The 22,088-nt window shown below is 40.2% G+C and overlaps 2 protein-coding genes and 1 long non-coding RNA gene across 4 annotated transcripts in view; 1 reads left to right on the top strand and 2 right to left on the bottom strand.

Annotated features, from left to right (window-relative positions):
* Nucleotides 1–447: 447 nt before the first annotated feature.
* Nucleotides 448–9,653, bottom strand: ORC6 (origin recognition complex subunit 6). Of its 2 annotated transcripts, none has more exons than XM_017880267.1 (7): nt 9,279–9,653; nt 6,845–6,974; nt 5,460–5,623; nt 4,828–4,917; nt 3,174–3,286; nt 2,685–2,753; nt 448–1,301 (listed from the first exon to the last, which is right to left on the bottom strand). In XM_017880267.1, exons 2-7 carry the CDS (start codon nt 6,890–6,892, stop codon nt 1,174–1,176), a joined length of 612 nt encoding a protein of 203 aa, XP_017735756.1. In that variant the 5' UTR covers nt 6,893–6,974; nt 9,279–9,653; the 3' UTR covers nt 448–1,173. The 2 variants fall into 2 exon arrangements, with proteins under 2 accessions (XP_017735756.1, XP_017735755.1); XM_017880266.1 differs by lacking the exon at nt 9,279–9,653 and adding an exon at nt 8,211–8,644 and having other exon boundaries at nt 820–1,301.
* Nucleotides 8,749–22,088, top strand: part of VPS35 (VPS35 retromer complex component) — a 32,188-nt gene continuing 18,848 nt past the window's right edge. Inside the window, 8 exon segments of the mRNA XM_017880268.1 lie at nt 8,749–8,851; nt 14,421–14,519; nt 15,824–15,920; nt 16,490–16,613; nt 17,115–17,297; nt 19,464–19,677; nt 21,275–21,358; nt 21,973–22,082. Coding sequence (XP_017735757.1) covers nt 8,849–8,851; nt 14,421–14,519; nt 15,824–15,920; nt 16,490–16,613; nt 17,115–17,297; nt 19,464–19,677; nt 21,275–21,358; nt 21,973–22,082 — 914 coding nt within the window. The 5' untranslated portion in view covers nt 8,749–8,848.
* LOC108534774 (uncharacterized) overlaps nt 14,527–22,088 on the bottom strand; it is a 47,201-nt gene continuing 39,639 nt past the window's right edge. The window contains exons 3-4 of the long non-coding RNA XR_001887025.1: nt 15,413–15,556; nt 14,527–14,641 (exon numbers count right to left, since the gene is read on the bottom strand). This is a non-coding gene — a long non-coding RNA (uncharacterized LOC108534774). The remainder of the gene's footprint in view (nt 14,642–15,412; nt 15,557–22,088) is intronic.

The raw sequence follows: 22,088 nt of genomic DNA, 5'->3' as shown, positions 1-22,088 counted from the left end.
GAAACGGTCCTCTTCCATAGTCTTAAAATAAGTAGTATTTACTAAGTTTACATTTTTCAATATGTAGATATTAAAAAAGAAAACTTGATTTTTTAAAAGTTGCTAATGTTTAATTCATTATGAGACCTCCATATGTGAGATTCTTTCTCTATTCTAATATTTTCTAAATGCTTACTCATAGCAGGTACTGTGCTAAATGCTTTATATGTATTGGCTCAGAAACTCCTCCATATTATCTATGAGGTGGTACCGTTTCTATTCCTACTTTATAGATGAGGCATAAAAAAGTTAATTTGCTAAAGGTTTCACAGGTGATAAGTGGCTGAGCAGGGTTTTAAAGTCTGATCTGAGTTTGTGGTCTGGCAGGCAGTGTGGCTCAGTGGACAGGAACCTAATAGAGGAGACATAGCTTTTAGCATAAGAAGGATTCCCCCAAACTGATGACAAGTACAACTTGAATGCATATACAAATAACATTTATTAACTTAGGCTGTACAATATACTGATTTAGTCAAATAAAAAATACCTCGCACAAAACCTCAAGTAAAAATCTGTAAGGTGTCAGATTGAATTTTATATTCTGAATAAGACAAGGGACTGCCATTCACTTAAAACAAAGCAAAATGACTCCACTTCCATTTATTTATTTATTTATTTATTTTGAGATAAGTCTCGCTCTATCATCCAGGCTAGAGTTTGTGGTGTGATCTCGGCTCACTGCAACCTCCGCCTCCCAGGTTCAAGTGATGCTCCTGTCTCAGCCCACTGAGGAGCTGGGATTACAGGCACGCACCACCATACCTAGCTCTACTTTTTGTATTTTTAGTAGAGACGGGGTTTCACCACGTTGGCCAGGCTGGTCTCAAGCTCCACTCACCTCAGCCTCCCAAAGTGCTGGGATTACAGGCATGAGCCACTGCACCCGGCCTCCAATTCCATTTTGTAGGAGAGCGCATGAGGCTATACCAATCAGGCACTGTGGTTGGTATAATGCCCACACCAGGGACCAGCCCACCGCCCAGACTTAGCCTCCGGGTAGGCTGCTTTGCTATTAAGGCAATAGTCTTAGGATCCTTGTTATAAAAGTTTAAACAAAATCCCAAAGCTCTCAAGTCTTCCTGGAGGTGGCAATGTACTATCAGTTTGGAATGCATACCAGTCTGGAAGCTGAAATTACTCTGCTGTAGCCTTTTGAGCATTGGCAGCATTTTCCAAAATTTTTCTTTTCCATTCTTCATAATCCTGTGTCAAATCTTCATCTTTCTGTGGTTTATGTGGCATCTCCTCTACCTTCTCCATTTCTGACAGAAAATCATCAAAAGCAATTTCAAAATTCTTATGCTTAGAAATGAAATTTTAAAAGGCAAACCTGTTTAAATTGTCTAAAACAGAAAAGAAGATACTGAAATGAAGTGGAGAAACAGCAGTTACCACTTTTTTTGAGATGGGGTCTTGTAATGTTGCTCAGGCTGCACTCAAGAGGTTCAAATGATCCTCCCACCTCCACCTCCTGAGTAACTGGGACCATGGCTGGGGCTACAGGCTCACACTACCACACCTATCTTAGCTATCACTTTTTTCTCTCCCTTACACTCCAAGCATTTCAAGACATCTAACAACAGCTAACGTCTATCAAGCACTTAACTGGTGCTTGAGAGGCACTGAACCAAGTACTTTAAATGGCATTATTTCCTTTAACCCCTACTACACTCCATAATAAGTGATAACATTAATCACATTTTATAGATCAGGAAACTGAGGCTCACAGAAATTATAGACTTTCTTAGAATCCCATAGCCAGTGGCTGGGCATAGTGGCTCATGCCTGTAATCCTAGCACTTTGGGAGGCCAAGGGGGCGGATCACTTGAGCCCAGGAGTTCAAGACCAGCCTGGGCAACATAGTGAGATCCCATCTCTACCAAAAATACAAAAATTAGCCAGTTGTGGTAGCACATGCCTGTAGTCCGAGCTACGCAGGAGGCTGAGGTGGGAGGATGGTTTGAGCTCAGGAGGCGGAGGCTGCAGTGAGCTGAGACCGTGCCACTGCACTCTAGCATGGGTGAGAGAACCAGGCCATGTCTCAAAAAAAAAAAAAAAAAAAAAAAAAAAAAAAAAAGAAACCAAAAAACAAACAGATAAACAAAAAATCACATAGTCAGTAGGTGATATTAAAACAATAAGGCAGCCATTTGCCTGACATTGTCATTGTAGCTAAAGCTCTTATAAGCAACCTGGAACTTAACTTGGAAACTTTTTTTTTTTGTGTGTGGGGGGAAAAGAACCTCCGAAAGACAAAAATAATCCCCAGCCAATCACAACCAACCAACCAGCTGACTGGCTGTACAACTAGAGACTTCCCATCAGACCATGCCCAGATAAGACAAATACCTAGCTGTAGCTGCCCAGGCTGGTCTCGCACTCTAGGGCTCAAGCAATCCTCCTGCCTCAGCCTCCCAAAGTGCTGGGATTACAGGAATAAGCCACCGTGCCAGACCAGACATATTCTTAATTACCCAATACTGATGTTACTTCCATCATTGATTGCTTGGAAAACTGGTCTTATCAAATGATTCACAGTCAGAATTTACTTAAAACTGAACTCCTGTCAGGCAAGCTGCTAGAGCAGCACTAGGATGTTTACTGCATAAAATGTCAATGTCAGTACCATGTTAGTAAAACTTACCCTTTGCTGGGGCTTCAACCACTATCTTCTTTTTCTTCCGTGGTGGAGCAGCTAAATCTCCAGGTTCTCCTTTAAGAAGTGTTATCAAGGTTAATTTTTTCTCCTGTCCTCAATTTCAGTATTTGGGCATGTTTTGGATCACAAATAAAATTAGACACCTTAACTGATCAAGTATGAGAAGAAGGAGAAGACAAATGATCTTAGACTTCTCTTTTCTTTGGCCTCTCTTGTCAGACTTGAGAATCATTTCTATCCTGGCTTATGTATCTACAGGCTGGTATTTAACATGGGAACATGTTAATAAAGAATCTATTTTCCAGGCATAGATTCACGGAATCATAGGTTAGAAACATCAATAAAAACATAACTGGTCCACACGTAATACAGAATTTAGGAAGCAGCCAGTTTACACATTTGAAAATATCTGACTTTTACAGACAGAAGTACTACATTTTCAAATGACACATTCTTGAACTACAGAATACTTACCGTCGACCTGCTGTCCAATCTTCTCTAGTTGTTTACACAATCGATCAAATATAGCTTTTTTTACACCGGATGTGGCTACCATTTTGTTTTTATCCACTTTCAGCTTTAGAATCCTACAAAACAATTTCATAAGTTGCTTTTCTCAAGACCTGTACAGTTTTCTTCTCTGGGCAACCAGATAATCAACTTATTTTCTTTTTGACCATGCTTTAAGAGCCTCTGTCTAGTTTTTTCCTTCATTCCAAACATGTTATTATCTGTGCTAAGTTGTTTAGTTGTTTATTGGACTGAGAGTTAAAATGCACATGGGATCTGTTTTATAACAAAAGGGGCACATAAAAGACATTTGCTGTAGTGTTTCGTGACTTTTAGAACTCTTTAGTAAATCTCAGATTAATTTAATGAATGACAATCATAGGACTTTTGAATGTTCCACTCATTTTAACTCACAGGATATTTATATTTATATTACGGGAATGTAACAACCCCACCCCACCCTGAAAATAAACTCTCCTAGTAACACTCCACAGCAACCACTAATTACAAACACAAAATAAACTTTTTCTTCAGGGTAATAGACCTGTCAAGACCTTTTCTTACTCAGCGTAATATGGTTTCAAAAGTAGGGTTGACTGGTCTCACTGTTTTCTACAATAACAGCTACATTCCCTCTTTATATGCGCATACTTTTGTTGAATTGAAGAGATGTTTTCTACAAATGCCAATTGATATTTCTAGGTATGTAGCTAATAGAGCCAAGCATACCAAAATTAGTGAGTAGGTAGTGAGAAATCCATTCTTTAAGGGCCAACTACATTTTGTTTTCTAAGGAGTTTTCTGGCAAGATAAAAATAAGACAACTTTAGACAAAGATATCAACTGTTACTAGTATTTCCAAAGTAACATTTTACATTTCAGTATACACATAGATAACCCACAATTCTAAGATTCAGATGTGAGAATTTATCACTAAAATATGTTATAAATCCCTTAAAGAACAGTTGTAGCCAGTGCTTTTTTTTTTTTTTTTTTTTTTTTTAGAGACGTTGCCTAGGCTGCAGTGTAGTAGCATGACCACAGCTCACTATAACCAAGAACTCCTAGGCTCCAGTGAGAATTCAGCCTCAGCCTCCTGAGTAGCTGAGAAGCCAGGACTGGAGGCACGCGTTGACACCCAGCTAATTTTTTTTTTTTTCTTAAGAGATTCGGGTCTCACTATGTTGTCTAGGCTAGTCTTGAACTCCTTGAATCAAGCAGTCCTCCTGCCTCTACCTCCCAAATTGTTGGGATTCCAGGCAGGAGCCACCATGCCTGGCCGAGCCAGTACTTTTAAAAATATACAAGCAGAAAATCACATATGAAGATTGTTTTAATGACAGATATCATCTCTTATAAAAGGCAGACTGAAATCAGAATTCTCAGCATATGTATACAGCTGCTATTTGGCTGGTGGAATTCTGACAACACTAGTTCCAAGTTGTTAGCCACATTATGGCATAAACTAGGAATATGGTCACTTGGCCAATATTCCTAATATTATTTCTAGGGGAAAATATGCTCTGAATTGATATCAACTAAATTAGAAGTATTCCTTGGAGATGAAAAACCAACTTGTAAATTGGTAACTTTACTGAATGTTTAATAAAATACTTACTTGCATGCTGAAAGCAGTGCAGCAGAAGTGAAAAGTGGCCTGGATAAGTCAAGATCTACTTGCTGTGTCTGGGGAAGACTGGACTCATAGCTAAAGGAGAAGTTATTACAGAATTATGTTAGAAAATATTATTTGAAAAGAGACTGAAAGTGCAAACCAGAACTTACAAGCTTTTAAAATGGATGAGATATGTGTGCTGTCACTTAACATGAGTTATTTTTTTAAGACTGAAAATTAACCAGAATAGGACAACGGGTAATTTGTATCTACCAGTACAAATTTTCTGGTCCCGCCCCACTCCTCACCCCCCACCATGAAGTCTTGCTCTGTCATCCAGGCTGGAGTGCAGTGATGCAATCTTGGCTTACTGCAACCTCCACCTCCTGGCTTCAAGCAATTCTCCTGTCACAGCCTCCCGAGTAGCTGGGATTACAGGTGCATGACACCATGCCCAGCTAATTTTTGTATTTTTAGTAGAAATGGGGTTTCACCACCTTGGCCAGGCTGGTCTTGAACTCCTGACCACATGATCCACCCTACTCGGCCTCCCAAAGTGCTGGGATTACAGGTGTGAGCCACCACACCCCGCCTATTGGTATACATTTTCAATTAAGGTTCTTTATGCCCCATACCTTTTTAGTATCTTTGAAGCCATATTCACTGCTTCTGTACAGCTAAACTGTACAGCTAGGTCTCTTATTCCAATATTTGAATTCAGGCCTAGTAAACACTCAAACGATTTAAGACAGCTCTGATATGTCTTCTTGTTCAAACCAGAAAGTTTAATTAAATAACCCTGTGAAAGGAAACACACATACACAAATCATAAAAACTTTACATTCTATATATTAGTACCCTTAAACACTTGTTTAATAAGCAGTATAACTTTTCAAAATTAATTTTGTGTCAAACCTTAATACCTAAAGGTTTAGCTTCATTTAGTCAAAAAACTGGTAATCATGTCAGGCTGAGGAAGTACTGCTTTCAAAGAGTTCAAACTATACAAAAGCAGGCAGTCATGCATATGCACAGATGATTTAAAATTATAACACAATACTAACATAGTCAAACGGGCAGTAAAAAACCACAGGAAACACATATATGGTTACTTGTGTTTATACAAAGGTGCTGCTATTTATTATTATTGGGAAAAGGAAGGAGAGAAGTAGTGGGAGTGGAGTAGGGGCGGGCTGGGGCGGTGTGGGTGTGTGTGTGTGAGTGTGAAAGAGGAAAAGGAAAATAGGAAAAGAAACAGGAGGATCCACTGTGGGAAACCAGCTCTGTCTGGGAGACTTGAGTAAAGTTTCAATGTAACAATAAGGCAGGGTCATGTAAAACAAATAGGAATTTACCAGAAGAGTACTGCAGGAAAAAACAAGGTATTGCATTTTCAAAGCCACAAATCACTGAAGTGAAGAGTCTGTTAAGTGAATCTGTAGCTTGAGGTCAGGATTCAAGAGAGGCTGGAGGGTTTGATGGTCATCAACAAAGCTTTGTTTTTAATATTACCATTTAATGAGTGTATCATTATGACACAGGTACTGTGTTAATGGTGTTATGTACGTTCAATCCTCCTCACAATAATCCAGCGAAATTGGATATTTTATCTTCACTTTATGGACGAGGACACTGGAGGCTAACAGAACTAGCTAGTGTGGAGATTTGATCTCAACACGCAACTCCTCCTGACCCCAAAGCTTGTTCTCTCAAACACTGTGACACTCGAAGAAAAGCACAGGGGTTTGGACGTGGTTTAAAAGGAGGATAATGCTAGCAGCAATGTGGAAGATGGCCTCCAGCCGAGAAAGAGGTGGTCAGGGAAAACAGTGATGAGTAAAGAAAACATGGCAAAATTTTTTTCCAAAGCAAACTGATTCTACAGTATTTCCAGAATAACATACAAGAATAGCCAGGCCAATCTAAAACAAGAGTTTTTACTGGGGTTTAGTTCAACCAAAAGTTAAAAGAGCTTCACTGTTGCACTGGATTATTCAGGCATTTGGTGGGACCTACTTACCCTGTCCAAGGGACACTTCATCCAGGAAGCTGCAAGGTCCAGGCACATGACTGCACTGCTGGTCTCCGTGGTGCGCGCGGAGAGGCCGACACATTTCACCCGGGACAGGCGCAAGTACTCCTCTGCTTTCCTGGTTAAAAGGGCAGTGTGTTCGCTACAACTTGTTCAGAAGTTTGCTCAACACGTTGGTAAACAATGAATACAGCCTGGTGAGCTTCACACTAAACCTAACTCCTGTGGCACGTTTATCTGGGGCTGGGAATGAAGGTCATATCCTCTGGGGAGAGGAAGACAGAACCAGCACTGACTCCAAACATCACTGTGCTCAAATGCTTTCAGGCAAAAGGAAGTTAAATTTCGACAAAAAAAAAACCCCCTTCTTTCCTCCTTCCATTACTGGAACAAGCATGAACTATCACAGAGGCAGGCAGGTTAGACCAGGGTTCCTCCTTTCCTCCTATTTCCTTTAAATCAGTAGTTCTTAAACTTGATTGTAGGCGAGAATCACCTTGGGGGCGTGTGAAAACAAATTACTGGGTCCCAGGCCGAGTTACTGATCAGTAGGCTTGAGGTGGGACCGAAGAATTTGTATTTCTAACAAGAGACAAGATGATATGGCTGTTGCTGGTCCAGGAACCACATTTTGAGAACCACTGTTCTAAACGACTACCGAGTCTTGCAGGTGTGTCTTCAAATCTTTTAAGTGTTCTATTCCTTGCCTTCCCTAGCCTGACTGCTCCACGTTTTAGCTACAATGACTTTATTTCGAACCCCGGATCCCGCTTCCCATCTCAAGGATTTTGCAGGAGCTGTCGTCCCTGCCTGGGCAGCTCTTGCCATATCTTTCCTCGCCTAGCACCTGCCATCAATCTGGCTTCAGCGGGAACAGCGCCCGCTTTTCCGAGTTTTTGTTGTTGTTGTTGTTTTATTAAAGGCAGCCGCTAGGCCGCGCTCCACCCGAAGCCCAGTGGTTCTGGCACACGGCCCGGTTAAGGTTCTCGCCCTTATAGACAACGGAGTCTGCGCCGCGTTGTCGGGTTCCCTGCTGTAAACCCGACTGCAGTAGGCGTTGGCGGAAAGAGCGGCAAGTTCTCCCTGGCTCATTTTTCTACCACCGTGCTACCCGCGGACAGGGCTGGCTGTTCCCAGGGACGTTTGCCATCGCCGTTTGCTATCGCCCTTCTTGCCATCTCATTTAAGCTTACGGCCGGGAAGTTTCTGTTGAAGTAGGCCCTAAACCCCGCCCGGCCCCAGCGCTCCCCGTCACTTCCGCGCCGCCCGACGCCTGGGAAGGGCGCCGGCCTTGCCTGAGGGCCCAGGGCCGCGAGGCGGGAGCCCAGCCCTGGTCTTGCGCGGCCGAACTCACCTCAGCATGTCGGGCTCGGCAAGGCCCAGGCGCGGGGCTAGGCGCCCGATCAGCTCCGACCCCATAGCGCCGGCACTAAAGCGAAGAACTCCGGCGAATGCCGCGGGGCAACAAAACCGGCGCGCAAAGGCTGCACCAGCCAGTGAGAGCCAGGCCCCACCCCCGGCGCATGTGGATTGGTTGGGACAGGACGTTGAGACCGTCCCACAAGCCAATCAGGGTCTTCTTTTGCGCATGCGCATCACTAGCGCGCTCGCCAAGGCACATGTGAATGTGGACTTGTAGGCTTTCCCTCCTTCCATTCCTTTCTTCTTGACAAACTCATCACACACTGCCTTTCCCTCCTGTTGTCTCCTGTCTGCCGCCGGGGGATCCCCACTGCGCTGCACCGACCGCCCACTCTCACACGCTGTGGTGAGATTGGAGGGCGCCCAGGTCCGTCCATCTAGCGTTAAGTGGCCAGGGCCAATAAGGACGCGAGACTTCGGTTCCTAGAAGTAGGCCAATCAATGAGCAGCCTGTAGGGCCCGGGGGTGGGGCTAGAGGGGGCGGGGCTTGGAGGGGGCCGCAGCGTCACATGACCGCGGGAGGTTCCGCGCGGGGTGGGTGCTCCTTGCTGCAGGCTCTGGGGAGTCGCCATGGTGAGTGCTGAGGGGGCAGTAGCACCCTGGCCGACCCTCCTTGTAGCCCCTGCTCTCTCCCACCGCCCCGGACCCCAGCGAGTGGAGAAGAGGCCCCACAGGCCGTTCGGGACTAAGACCAGCCCGATTTGGCCTGCGGGATAGGGGACAGGAGGTGGAAGGCCGCGGGCAGGCTGATCCGGGCCGGGGTGGGCGGCGGCTCCTGGCTGCGGCCGTTGCTGAGAGACAGGGCGGCCTCTCTGTGTGGGTGACTTGGCCTGTAGGCTTTGGGATCCATGAAGGCCTGCGGCCTCCTGTAAGTGGAATCGGCCGCCTGCCTGCCACGAGGGGACCCGTAGTCCAAGGTCTGAGCGTCTGGCCCCCGGAGCGCGCGGAGGCCCTGAGATCGGAGTTGGCGCCGGGACCCGCCCAGATGTTGCGTTTCTACCTTTGTGCCTAGTTGTGCTCGGCCGTCCTCACGCCCTCCTGGAGGGGTCGCAGTGGTTCCTTGGCCTTTCTTGGCCTCGTACCCGCCTTCGGCTGCAGTGTTGGTCAGCGAGTTCTGGGGACCTGCTTACATGAATTTCCTGGAAGGAATCAGGGTGTCTTCTAATCCTGACGGTCGGAAAGGAGACTGATTGTTTCCTTTAGCATTTGTGCGTTGGGCGCACCTTGGCTCTTTTGTCTCCATTGATGAAATCCAAGTATTTGACTTGCTGGAAGCAGTCCTTCTCCGTAGGGCCCCTCTATGACGGCAGCAAATCGTGGTGTGGCTGTTGGCCGGTAAACTTGAACTTCCTCAAAATGTGAATCTTTGTGTCTGGTTCCCACAAAGGCAAGTTGTCACTTGCATTTTATTAGCGTTTGACATAGCCTGCACTGTGCAAATAAATTTTTTGAGTATACACTGTATGTCCGCTTTAATTATCTTACTCACTCTGTGTAGACAGGCTTCTGTAAATCTGTAAGCCTGGAAACAGATTTCACTTTAAATGTCTTAGTGCCGGAAAGGATTAAGTGTTTTACAAATACTATTTTCATATAACATTGCCTTACAAGGTGATTTTTGCCTGTTTCTCAGAATATTTGCGATTGGGAATTGAAACAAGACCGTTGCAAAATTTGACTTTAGGATTTGTGTGTTTCCCAGCGTTTATGGATTGACATTTATATTGTTTCGTAATGGAAAACACTTAATTGAGGATGTATTACACACTCCGATTCTTTGTTGGGTGAACCAGTTGGGAGCAATCAGCCAGACACACAATCTTGTCCTCATGAATTTTATTGGGAAAGGAAACTTGAGTATTTGTTGTTTCACAGTCACTGTCTATAATTTAGGCAGGTCGCTTAGTCTTCTTGGTATCGCACTTTTGCATCCGAAAGCAAGTGTTGGCCCCTTTGGTCCTTCCAAGCCCTAAACTTCTAGAATCCACTTCAGTTCATCAAACATCTTGTGTGCCTTTAGTGTCATGGGCTGTGGCACTGGGTTCCAATGTCGAACTTAAGAGGCTACTGTGGGAGATAAGCTTGTAAAACTTAACTGTAATACAGTGTGTGGATTGCTTTACTATCATTGTCAACTCAGTGCTTTTGGGTCATGGAGGGATAGTTTTGCCTGGGGATTTTGGGGAGAACTACAGGAAGTAACGTGAACTGAGACTATAAAGAGGATGGACAGAAATTCTCCAGGTGGAAAGAAAAGGTATTGCTAATAGATGAAGCCAGAATGTTCAGTGTGCTCCATCAAAGGTTTCTTGGGGATATGTATTGGAAATGAAGTTAGAGCCATTTGGTGTTCAAATTATATTTTGAAGTTCTTATGCCCTCATCATCCTTATTTCTCTCTACTTCAGTTGTCAATGTATGCCGTGTCATTTTTAAAATAGTTCTTTCATTAATATGATACTCTGTATCTTTGTTTGAAGAGGTGAGTGTTACATTTGGTTTACATTGTACTGTCAGATTACATCTACAGCATATGAGCAGGGAGATGGAACCACAATAGGTTTCTGACGTAAGTGGAGATAATTATTTGTGTCTAAACTGAATAATAATTGTAGCACTTATTAAGTGCTTATTACTAAGTAGTAGGCACCTTTTGAGCTTTGGTTTCATTTGTTCTTCATAACAGTGGTGGGGGTACTGTCATCTCTGTTTCATAGAAGAGGAAACAAAAGCACATTGTTTGAATGGAGAGTAGTTTTCCAAGTGATCAGTTCATGATGACCTTTGCTTTGCTCTGCACCTTATAACTGTAGTCTTGAGAGGGCTGTTTGTGGGTCTCAAGCTAAAATGGCCCTAATCACAAATGTTAATTTGATCCCCATTCTGTAGGGTTTCCATTTTCTTCTGATCCGGGTAGCTGTGAAGTACAGTCATTTACAAATGGAAAACCACTTTAATGATTGAGGAAACATTGGTTAATTGACTTGTGTTTAATGATAACGTGTTCATATTATAATTGTTAAGGCTCTATGCGACCCTTCCTAGGAAGGCATCAAGAATAGCCCTTAGAATAGCTGTTGCTAGCGTAACTACACTGTTTTATGAGTAATATATAAAAATAGACTGCTTTACTATAGCTTTATGTCTTCATTTGTAGCTTACTTTGTAATAAGTCATTCTGTAATCTTCAATATTTTGTATTTACATTTCTATTTTAAGCCCAGTTGAGACAAAATAGAAGAATTTTCCTAAAATTGCATTCCTTTGTTTGTACATCTCTAAATCTTTCTAGTCATTCTATACAAATGTTTTTGTAACTGTTTGTAACCTCTTTGTAGCCACAGTTTCATTTGCTATGTAATAAAAATTATTGTACACAACAGCCAAAAGATGGAAACAACCTACATATCAATGGATAAACAAAATGTAGTATGTGTATATATATATAGATATATAATGAAATATTTCATTTTTAGAAGGAGGGAAATTCTGACACGTACTGCAACATGGATGAACATTGAAGATATTATAGTCAGTGAAATAAGTGAGACATAAAAGGAAAAATACTGTGTGATTTCACTTACATGAAGTATATAGAGTAGTCAAACTCAGAGAAAAGAAGGTAGGATTGCCTGGGGGATCTGAATGGGAGTTCAATGGCTACAGTTTTCATTTGCATTTGTAAAGATAAGAAGTTTTAGAGATAGATGGTGGTAACTGTTAATATGGATGTACTTAATGCCACTGAACTGCACATTTAAATGTGGTTAAAATGGTAAATTTTACGTACATTTTACCACTATAGTAAGTCATTTTAATTAAAATATCCAAATGTATCATAAAGAAAAATTAAAAAAATTCAGATGTATCACTGTTTATTTCTAAATGGATCAGTTGAACTTAATGAAATCCATTGATTCAAATTATTATTAAATCTATTGCATCCAGAGGTAAGGAGCCAAAATATTCCAAATGATGGCCTGGTTTCACTAAAGTTCAGAGAAGACTAGCTCATGATGAGTAGTAAATTTCATTAAGTCAGAATCTTTAAATGCTGGTGTCATCCTTGCCTCTGAAACCAGCATTTTATGGTAATAGTTCTGCTGGGATAAATTCATGTTCCCTTTAAATGAAGTTTAAAAGATACCTAACTTTTTCTTTGAAATTTGTTTGTGCTTCTGAGGAAGAGTGCTTGCAGCAGAGCTCAGTTTACTAGAGTTAGTCATGGGAAAAAAAAAGGGAGATGCATGGCATTGCTCATTATTCAGTTAATATTTTTCTCTTTCCAAAATTAGAACAAGAGAAAGTTTTCACTTTTGATAAGCTATGCTAGTTCAGATGTGGGTTTTACGTGACTCGCGTTTCTTTGTTAATCTCAAAATGAAATGTTGTTTTGCTTTTCTTAGTTAATGAAACAGACCAGATTTTACTTGCAGGTTGATGTGTAAGTCCTTGCCTTCCATCTTTTCAACTCATTGTGTGAGAGGCATTTTGTCTTTAGTCATTGTTTTAAAAAATAAAAGTGAAATGACATAACGTAAAATTAACGATTTTAAAGCGAACAATTTGGTGGCATTTAGTGTGCTCACAATACTGTACAATCACCACCTTTGGTTTTAAAACATTTTCCCTATCCCCAAAAGAAACCCAGTACCCATTAAGCGATTATTCCTCTCAGCCTCCCTCCTGGTAATCAGCAGTCTACTTTCTGTTCCTATACAGAATATTTCATTTAAGAGGAATCATACAACATATGGCTTTTTGTGTCTAGCTTCTTTCATTTAGCATGATGTTTTCTAGGTTTGTTCATGTAGCAATACTTCATTCCTTTTTATGGTTGAATAATATTCTGTAATTGTATATATGTACCACAATTTGTTTATTCATCCGTTAATTATTCAGTCATTTTTTTGTTAAATATCTAAACATTCTAAAACCAGTGTATTCATTTATGCAGTGAACATTTATGGAGCACCCATTATGTGTCAAGCAGTGTGTTGGGTCCCAAGGATGTAAAAATGACCATCATTTATAATGATAATGTGATGCATCCTGTGGTGGAGATGTAAACAGTGTTTATATGACTTGAAGAAGTGGTTAATTCTTGGCAGGGAGATCGAATTCATTTTGCAAGCAGACTTTTGCTGATGGGAAAGAGAAGAGTGTCTAGATATATTTTGTCCACTGTAGCTGTAGGTCAGTACATTTGAAATGGTGTAAGCTATTTGAGGACAGTGCTCTTTGTTGTTTTCTACTATAAGTCACTAACAATTTTGGCTATTTTATTTCTAGGCTGTTTAGTCTCTTGTTATATATTGCCAAGGAGGGGCTGGTCAGTGTTCTTGTAAACTAGTTCCTTAATCTGTCTAAGAATAGACTGAAATGCAGATGATAAGTAGTCTAGGGGAAAAGAGAGTCTTTAGAGAGTGGTTTCGGCTATACCTATCACAAGATTTTGATTGGTCAGATGGCTATGTCTGGGTTTGATTCAGAGAATGTGTTAGCGGAACACAGCCATGAACTACCACCGCAAGTTTCTTTGATGCCAGCCTACTACGAGAATGTTGAGTCAGTTTCTGAGAGAGAGGCAATTCTCTGTACACATGCTGTTCTCCTTTGTCAGTCTTATTCTGTTAACTTCAGTGATGGGGCATGGCTCTGTGTGCAGCAGCTGTTAATAATTGGTAAATGGGCCAGGCGCGGTGGCTCATGCCTATAATCCCAGAACTTTGGGAGGTCGAGGCAGGCAGATCACGAGGTCAGGAGATCGTGTTAGACCTGGCTAACACGGTGAAACCCCGTCTCTACTAAAAATACAAAAAAAATTAGCCGAGCATGGTGGTGGCCGCCTGTAGTCCCAGCTACTCCGGAGGCTGAGGCAGGAGAATGGCTTGAACCCGGGAGGTGGAGCTTGCAGTGAGCCAAGATCGCGCCACTGCACTCCAGCCTGGGCACAGAGCGGAGACTCCGTCTCAGAAAGAAAAAAACAAAAAACAAAATAATTGGTAAATGGGTTTGAGGTATAGAGCTGGATTGATCCTTTTGTGACAGTCTTGGAGAAGGACTATGGCTAGAATTATAGAAATAACATATTTACTAGAAGAATGTGCTCGAGACATCAGTGGAATTTTTTATTTTTCAGCCTACAACACAGCAGTCCCCTCAGGATGAGCAGGAAAAGCTCTTGGATGAAGCCATACAGGCTGTGAAGGTCCAGTCATTCCAAATGAAGAGATGCCTGGTAAGAATGGAAATGTGGGAGGCACAGCAGTGTTTTCCAGAGTTAGGTGGCACCACGGTTTCTGGCAGATCTAATCTTCACTGTCCACCAGCATCTATCTTCAGTCTCATCTTCCTCAAGCACTGTGTGGAGCAATTTCAACAAAGAGGCCCTGTTTACTCACATGTATATTTTTGGTTTGGGATTGTCTGTCTTCCCTACTAGAATACATGCTCATAAGAACAAGAGACCCTTCCTTTTATTTACGCATTACTGTAATTTTACTACACCAGTGTCTGACCAGAATTACTAGCCTCCTTAGTTCTATACCTCGGACCTGAGGAATACTTAACGTATAACAGGTACTCTGTAAATGTTTGTTGAGTGAATGAATTTAAATGCTTTGCATTTGAATTATTCAGCTTTTTTTCTAAATATCTTGAAAACTTTAATTTCTTTTGTGAATAGATATATTTATTATAGAAGGTAGCTTAAAAATTATACTTAACACTTATTTATATATTTTCATATTCTAAAAGATAGAGATAATCTGTGTAGATACTATAGATTCTCTGAATTAAAATATAAGGAATTGAGCCAAATTGGTTGGTACTTCAAGCTATAAATTACTGTGATGAAGATGATGCTGTTTTACCTTTATAAAATGTCTTACTATGTTTTCCAAAGCATAGTAACATCCTCTTGTATCTTTTATTGGATTCATTCCCAACAAGTTGGGAATGAAAAATAAATGTCTTGGAATGGAGAAGATGGGTTTGCTATTGCTTGTTTCTTCCTCTTCCTGGGTATGGATAGTGTTTCCTCTATCTCAAGGAATTGCTTGCATTTCTGAGTTAAGTGGAACATACGGGCATTGTGAGGGTTTGAAATATGTAAGAGGAAAGCAAACTTACATGAATAGTCATTTCAGACAGCTCTGAAGAGTCTTTAACCCATGACAAAGCCATGTCAGGATAGTATCTTTCTTCACTTGAATCAGTATGCCAGTTCTTTTAATTGCAGGTAAAATGTGATGAATGGAGCTAGTTTCCTAGTCTCTATAGATTGAAAAGATTAACATTCTGTCAAGAAGCTTGCTGTCTTAGCTATGTGAAGTCTACTAAGTATTATGGATCTTTTTCTTTTTCAGTAGGGACGGCAAAGTGAACTGATCTAAGTTGATTTTTTTATGTGGTTAAAAATCATTTAAGTGCTGTATACTTTTAAAACTATGTAACAAGTCCTTGATGTAAGGAGTTTGTACAACCGAGATAAATGTTTATTTAAATTAAGCATTCTCATCTATTCTCTTGGTATTTCTGTAGGACAAAAACAAGCTTATGGATGCTCTAAAACATGCTTCTAATATGCTTGGTGAACTCCGGACTTCTATGTTATCACCAAAGAGCTACTATGAACTTTGTATCTTTTGAATGTTGAAGATGAAACATTTGGACCATACCTTTTTCTTGATAAGGACAATTTTGTTTGTTCTTTATGAAGTTTGTCTGGAGTTACTTCGTTATCTGAGTCACATGGCACTCCTCCATGCAGATGTGCTAAGTGAGAAAAACACTTGGAGAGTACTCCTTTCCTATGCTTCAATGTCTTTAAGTGTGTTGTCGGTGCATCTCAATTTTCAGACCCTTCATGAGGATATTCAGGCTATGACACAGTTGGTTCTTTAATACTTAGATGTTATTACGCAGCAGTCTCAAATGGACAGGAATTTTAATCATTTGCCATTTCAAAACCCATTAACAGTCTGACAGGTAACCGTTACATTTACCGCTTTGCTTCACCGCACATGCTTTAAAACCCTTATTTTAAAGTAAGAAAAGCCTGACTAAAATTCTGCCTTCACTGGAACATTCTCTTAAAGGACTAAAACTTAAGATACCTGCCCAGTAGTTAATAATGACTCCAACAAGTTTCAAAGTTTTGCTTAGGTTGGCTTATTTTTATTTTTAGTCCTTAATCATAATTAAAAGATATGGCCATTTCTGATGAACTGCACTACTTGGAGGTCTATCTGACAGATGAGTTTGCTAAAGGAAGGAAAGTGGCAGATCTCTATGAACTTGTACAGTATGCTGGAAACATTATCCCAAGGCTGTAAGTAATAACAAATCGGAGAATTTTGTGTCTGTATTTCCCACTTTATGTTATGTCCTTTATGGTTATCAGCTTAAGAAAAAGTTTTAAGGGTAATTTCTTAACAAATAGAGATTAACATTTTGGTAGATACTCTCTTACTTGTTTTTAGAGTAACTAGATTTACGTTTTATGTAGATATTTGAGGAATTTTAGAAATAGAAAAAATGTACATGCTTGCTATTTTGTTTAATATCTTGACTATTAGAAAAATTAATATAATTGTTCTCTTCCAAATATGTTTAAAGGTAATGTCTATGTTGTGTATATACAGTATAAGTGTGTGTGTGTGTGTATTTTTAGAGATCAGTGGTTATATTTTAAATCAGATATTTTCCTTGTGCAGGAGAAAACAACATGGTTCCTATCTTGTTTATTTAATGTTTTGTTCAATGTGTTTGGAAATAAGTTCTTGATTTAAATATTTTATTTCTAATCAGCATTTCTTCATACTTCTCCTAGTTACCTTTTGATCACAGTTGGAGTTGTATATGTCAAGTCATTTCCTCAGTCCAGGAAGGATATTTTGAAAGATTTGGTAGAAATGTGCCGTGGTGTGCAGCATCCATTGAGGGGTCTGTTTCTTCGAAATTACCTTCTTCAGTGTACCAGAAATATCTTACCTGATGAAGGAGAGCCAACAGAGTAAGTGATTTTCTTTCTTGATTTTGTTGCAGTATTTTTTTCATTGTAGAATGTATAAAAGCGTGGAAACATGTACAGAAAGTAAGTACGAATAATTCTTCCACCCAGTCAGCCATTTAGGTAGCATCTGTATAGAGATTTCCTTTGTAATATAGAACTCCTCAGTATATGTGACATGCTCTACAATGTCCTCTTATGCAAATTTTATCTTTGGATTATTAGGACCTGCTTTTTTCAGTTAATGTAATTGAGCGTTTTTGCACTACATTAAATATTCTTTGAAAATACAACTTTTTTAAGAGGGTTATATTTGGAAATTGAATTTGTAATGAAATAATAAAGTGTGAGCCCACTGGATTTCATAATTGTTCCTTTAATGTCTATCAGTTTTTATAATTTATAGACTGCTAGTTACCTTGGAATATAAGTGATTTGAGTTATCTGTTACAAGTTACCTATTAACTCCAGAAGAGAAATAATAAAAGCCATTCAGAGACACTCCCGTCTCTTGTGTAATCAGTATTCTAGCATCAAAGTCTACTGTACTTTTATCCCACAGCAGGGACAGATGGTCAGCCAACCGTGGTCTTCAGTGGGGTAAGCTGTTCACATGACAGGTCCCCAGATTAAAGAACTTCATTCCTTTTTAAAAAAGTTTATTCATTTATTTTCTTTCTTTTTTTAATTTTTAATCTTTTTTCAGTTTGCTCCAACAGATTTTGTTTTTTTAAAAAAAAATTTCATTTATTTAGGGTTACAATTCAATGGTTTGTTTTTTTTTTTTTTTTGAGACAGAGTCTCGCTCTGTAGCCCAGGCTGGAGTGCAGTGGCTGGATCTCAGCTCACATGCAGACTCCGCCTCCCGGGTTTCCGCATTCTCCTGCCTCAGCCTCGGAGAGCTTTGGGGGAGCTACAGGCGCCCGCCACCAGATCGCCCGGTCTAGTTTTTTGTATTTTTTTTAGTAGAGACCGAGGTTTCAACCATTGTAGACCAGGATGGTCTCGATTTCTGACCGTCGGTGATCCGCACGCCTCAGGGCTCGCCAAAAAGATGCTGGGATTACAGGCGTTGAGCCACCGCGCCCGGCCTTGTTTTTTTTTTTTTTTGAGACGGTAGCTGGCTCTGTCCGCCCAGGTGAGTGCGGTGGTCCGATCTCAGCTCACTGCAAGCTCCGCCCTCCAGGTTTACGCCATTCCTCCTCCCGCCTCCAGCTCCCAAGTAGCTGGGACTAAAACAGCGCCCGCCTCGTAGCCTCCAGCTAGTTTTTGTATTCTTTAGTAAGAGACGGGGTTCACCGTATTAGCCAGGAATGGTCTCGATCTCACTGACCTCATGATCCCATGATCCGCCCGTCTCGGCCTCCCAAAGTGCCTGGGATTACATACAGGCCTTGGACACACCACTGCACCCGCCGTCAATGGTTTTGTAGTTATATTCCTGCATCAATTTCTTTTTAAACAGTACAGAAAAGATAAAAATATTAATAGTGTAGAGAATTCGATGAAGTTATTTGCTTTATTATGTTTTGACTGTCCATTTTGAGCATTTAATTAGGCAATCAATAAAAATTTTTGAAAGCTGCCGAAGTCTCCATCCTAGGAGACGTAGAAAAATAAAGCAGGAAATCCATGGTCTCTTCCCTCACAAAGCTTACATTCCAGTTAAAAACAAAATATTCAACAGTAAAATGATGTAGTTAGCAGTAAACTATAAGTGTTAAAATTTTTAGCGTTTTGTTTTTGGTTTTGGTTTGTAGGGGTGAGGTCTCATTATGTTGCCCAGGCAGGTTTTAAACTCTCCTGGCCTAAAGCGATCTTCCTGCTTTGGCCTCCCAAAGCACTGGCTTACAGACATGAGCCACCATGCCCATCCTTCTAGCCTTTTGAATTAAGGAATTTGCCATAAGAGCAAGTCCAGTTGGCCCAACTCCAGATACAGAGTTGGGGAAAGTAATTTGCCCTTTAAATTTATACTGTCCTTTCCATGGTACTTTTTACCCTAGCGTCTATTCCCTTTAAAATTTAACACTAAGCCAATGAAATTGAAAGTGATTTTTTATAAAGCATTGGTGTACTACAGAGATAAGTAGGAAATGCACAAAGGAGAGGGATAGTAGTAAGTTGGTGCTGTAAATACTGTGTAAAGACTTTTCTGTTTCTTTGCAGCGAAGAAACAACTGGTGACATCAGTGATTCCATGGATTTTGTACTACTCAACTTTGCAGAAATGAACAAACTCTGGGTGCGAATGCAGCATCAGGGACATAGCCGAGATAGAGAAAAAAGAGAACGAGAAAGACAAGAACTGAGAATTTTAGTGGGAACAAATTTGGTGCGCCTCAGTCAGTTGGAAGGTGTAAATGTGGAACGTTACAAACAGGTTTATATCTTTTTGTTACCTCTTCTTATGTTCTGAGATAAAATGAAATCTGATTTTAAAATCAGAATATTTTGTTACGTAATAGTACATTGAAAACATCTTAAAATGGCTTTTATTGAAAAAGGACTTAAATGGAAAGATATATATGCAATGTTTGTGGATTGGAAGACTTAATATTGTCAAGATAGCATTAAAAAAAAATTGATCTATAGATCCAAGGTAATCTCAGACAAAATCCCAGCAGACTTTTGTAGAAATTAAGAAGCTGATTCTGAAGTTTATATGAGGAAACAAAGAACCTGGAACAGCTACAACAAATTTGAAAAGGAAGAACATGTTGAAAGACTCAGACTACCTGAATTCATGATTTACTCTGAAGCTACAGTGAGAGCTTGTGTGGTATTGGTGAAAAGGATAGACACACAAATCAATGGAGGAGAATAAAACAGGGAATGGCAAACTTTACCTGTGAGGGACCAGATAGTAAATGGTTTTTGGCTTTGCAAGACATGTGCTGTACAACAAGCTTATCCAACCTGCAGCCCAGGGCAGCTTGGAACATGGCCCAACAAAAGTTTGTAAACTTTAAAACATGAGATTTTTTTGCTTTTTTTTTTAAAGCTCATCATCTGTTATTAGTGTATTTTATGTATGGCCCAAGACAATTCTTCTAATTCTTCAAGCCAAACGATTGGACACCCCTGGTCAACAACTACTAACACTGCAGATATGGTGCAAAAGCAGCCACAGACGATATGGAAGTGAATGGGCATGGCTGTGTTCCAGTAAAACTTTACTTGTTAAAACAAGCAGCAGCTCAGTTTACCGATCTCTGACTAGACAATCCATAATAGACCCAGATATTTATGTGAAATACTTTTACTTGTATTGATCATTTGATTTTCAGGTTTTCCCTGATGAATTTCACCTCCAGACTTTTTATTTTTGATAAAAGTACAAAGGCAACCTTTTCAGCAAGTGATTCTGGAACAATTTGATGTTTATATGCAAACAACAAAAAACCCTGAACCTTGACCCTCATCTCTCATACCGTACAGAAAAAACACAAAATCTATCAGAGACCTAAATATAGAACCTAAAACTGTTAGAAGAAAACACAGAGGAAATCTTTATGACCTAGGATTAGACGAAGATTTCTGAGGATGCACAAGCACAAGCCATGAAGAAAACTCACTTTTGAGAGGCCAAAACAGATGGATCACTTGAGTCCAGGAGTTTGAGACAAGCCTAGGCACATAGAGAGACCCCATCTCTACAAAAATTACCAAAATTAGCTGGGCATGGTGAAATGTACCTGTAGTCCCAGCTACTCAGGAGGCTTGAGGTGGGAGGATGGCTTGAGCCCAGGAGGTGGACGTTGCATTGAGTGGAGATTTTGCCACTGCACTCCAGCCTGGACAACCGAGCAAGACCTTGTCTCAAAAAGAAAATAGCTTTTAAAGATTAGAAGTGAAGTCTTGGTGAGAAAAATCTCAAATATGATTTTCAAGTTAGTAGTTCAAATGTGTTGCTAGAGGAATAGCTTAAGAGTTTGAAAACAGATTTTAACCCTTATGTGTGTTTTTTTCTCTTTTAGATTGTTTTGACTGGCATATTGGAGCAAGTTGTAAACTGTAGGGATGCCTTGGCTCAAGAATATCTCATGGAGTGTATTATTCAGGTAGGTGGGAACATTTCATTTTTTTTAAATGACCTATTTTATCTTTCGTTAAATTTAATTGTTTTGAAAAAATTTTGATGGAATAGGAAATAAGGTTTCCTGAATAAAGAATTTTCCTTACTGGGTATGGTGACTCACACCTGTAATCCCAGCACTTTCTGAGTTCAAGGTGGGCGGATCTCTTGAGGCCAGGAGTTCAAAACCAGCCTGGGCAACATAGCAAGATGCCATTTCTATAAGAATTTAAAATAATTAAAAAAAAATTTTTTTTCCCTGTAATCTTGCTTCTTCTAAAAATAATTTAAAAACAGGGGTTTTCTGTTTCCGACTTATAACTTGGTCTTTGTATCAATGTGGTTTGTTTTCCTCCAAACTGTAGGAATGAGTCATCTGAATTTTCTCGGTCTCCGTAGCTTTAGTTTAATTGTAGGTGCACTTTATTTATTGGAATATTTCTGTCTGAGTTTATGTTTAGTAGAGAGGTTCGGAAGTAATGTGTTCGAATTTAGTTGTATAAGATTACAGTGTTTTTTCCCCACAAATGTGAACTTTACCATATGAGTTCAGAATATTATGTGAAATACTTTTACTTGTATTGATCATTTGATTTTCAGGTTTTCCCTGATGAATTTCACCTCCAGACTTTGAATCCTTTTCTTCGGGCCTGTGCTGAGTTACACCAGAATGTAAACGTGAAAAACATAATCATTGCTTTAATTGATAGGTAAGA

This window comes from Rhinopithecus bieti, unplaced genomic scaffold, assembly GCF_001698545.2.
Source record: "Rhinopithecus bieti isolate Rb0 unplaced genomic scaffold, ASM169854v2 scaffold_12138, whole genome shotgun sequence".
NCBI lineage: Eukaryota > Metazoa > Chordata > Mammalia > Primates > Cercopithecidae > Rhinopithecus > Rhinopithecus bieti.
Note: the sequence above shows the minus strand (reverse complement) of the source record. Positions and strands in the feature narration are given on the sequence as shown.

Coding starts and splice junctions, on each gene's coding strand:
- ORC6 (XM_017880266.1), bottom strand. CDS start 8,275: ATGGGGTCGGAGCTGATCGGGCGCCTAGCCCCGCGCCTGGGCCTTGCC. Junction 4,918..5,459: donor GCTTCAAAGATACTAAAAAG/GTATGGGGCATA, acceptor CTTCTCCTTTAG/CTATGAGTCCAGTCTTCCCC. Junction 1,302..2,684: donor GGTTGAAGCCCCAGCAAAGG/GTAAGTTTTACT, acceptor ATTTTCTGTCAG/AAATGGAGAAGGTAGAGGAG.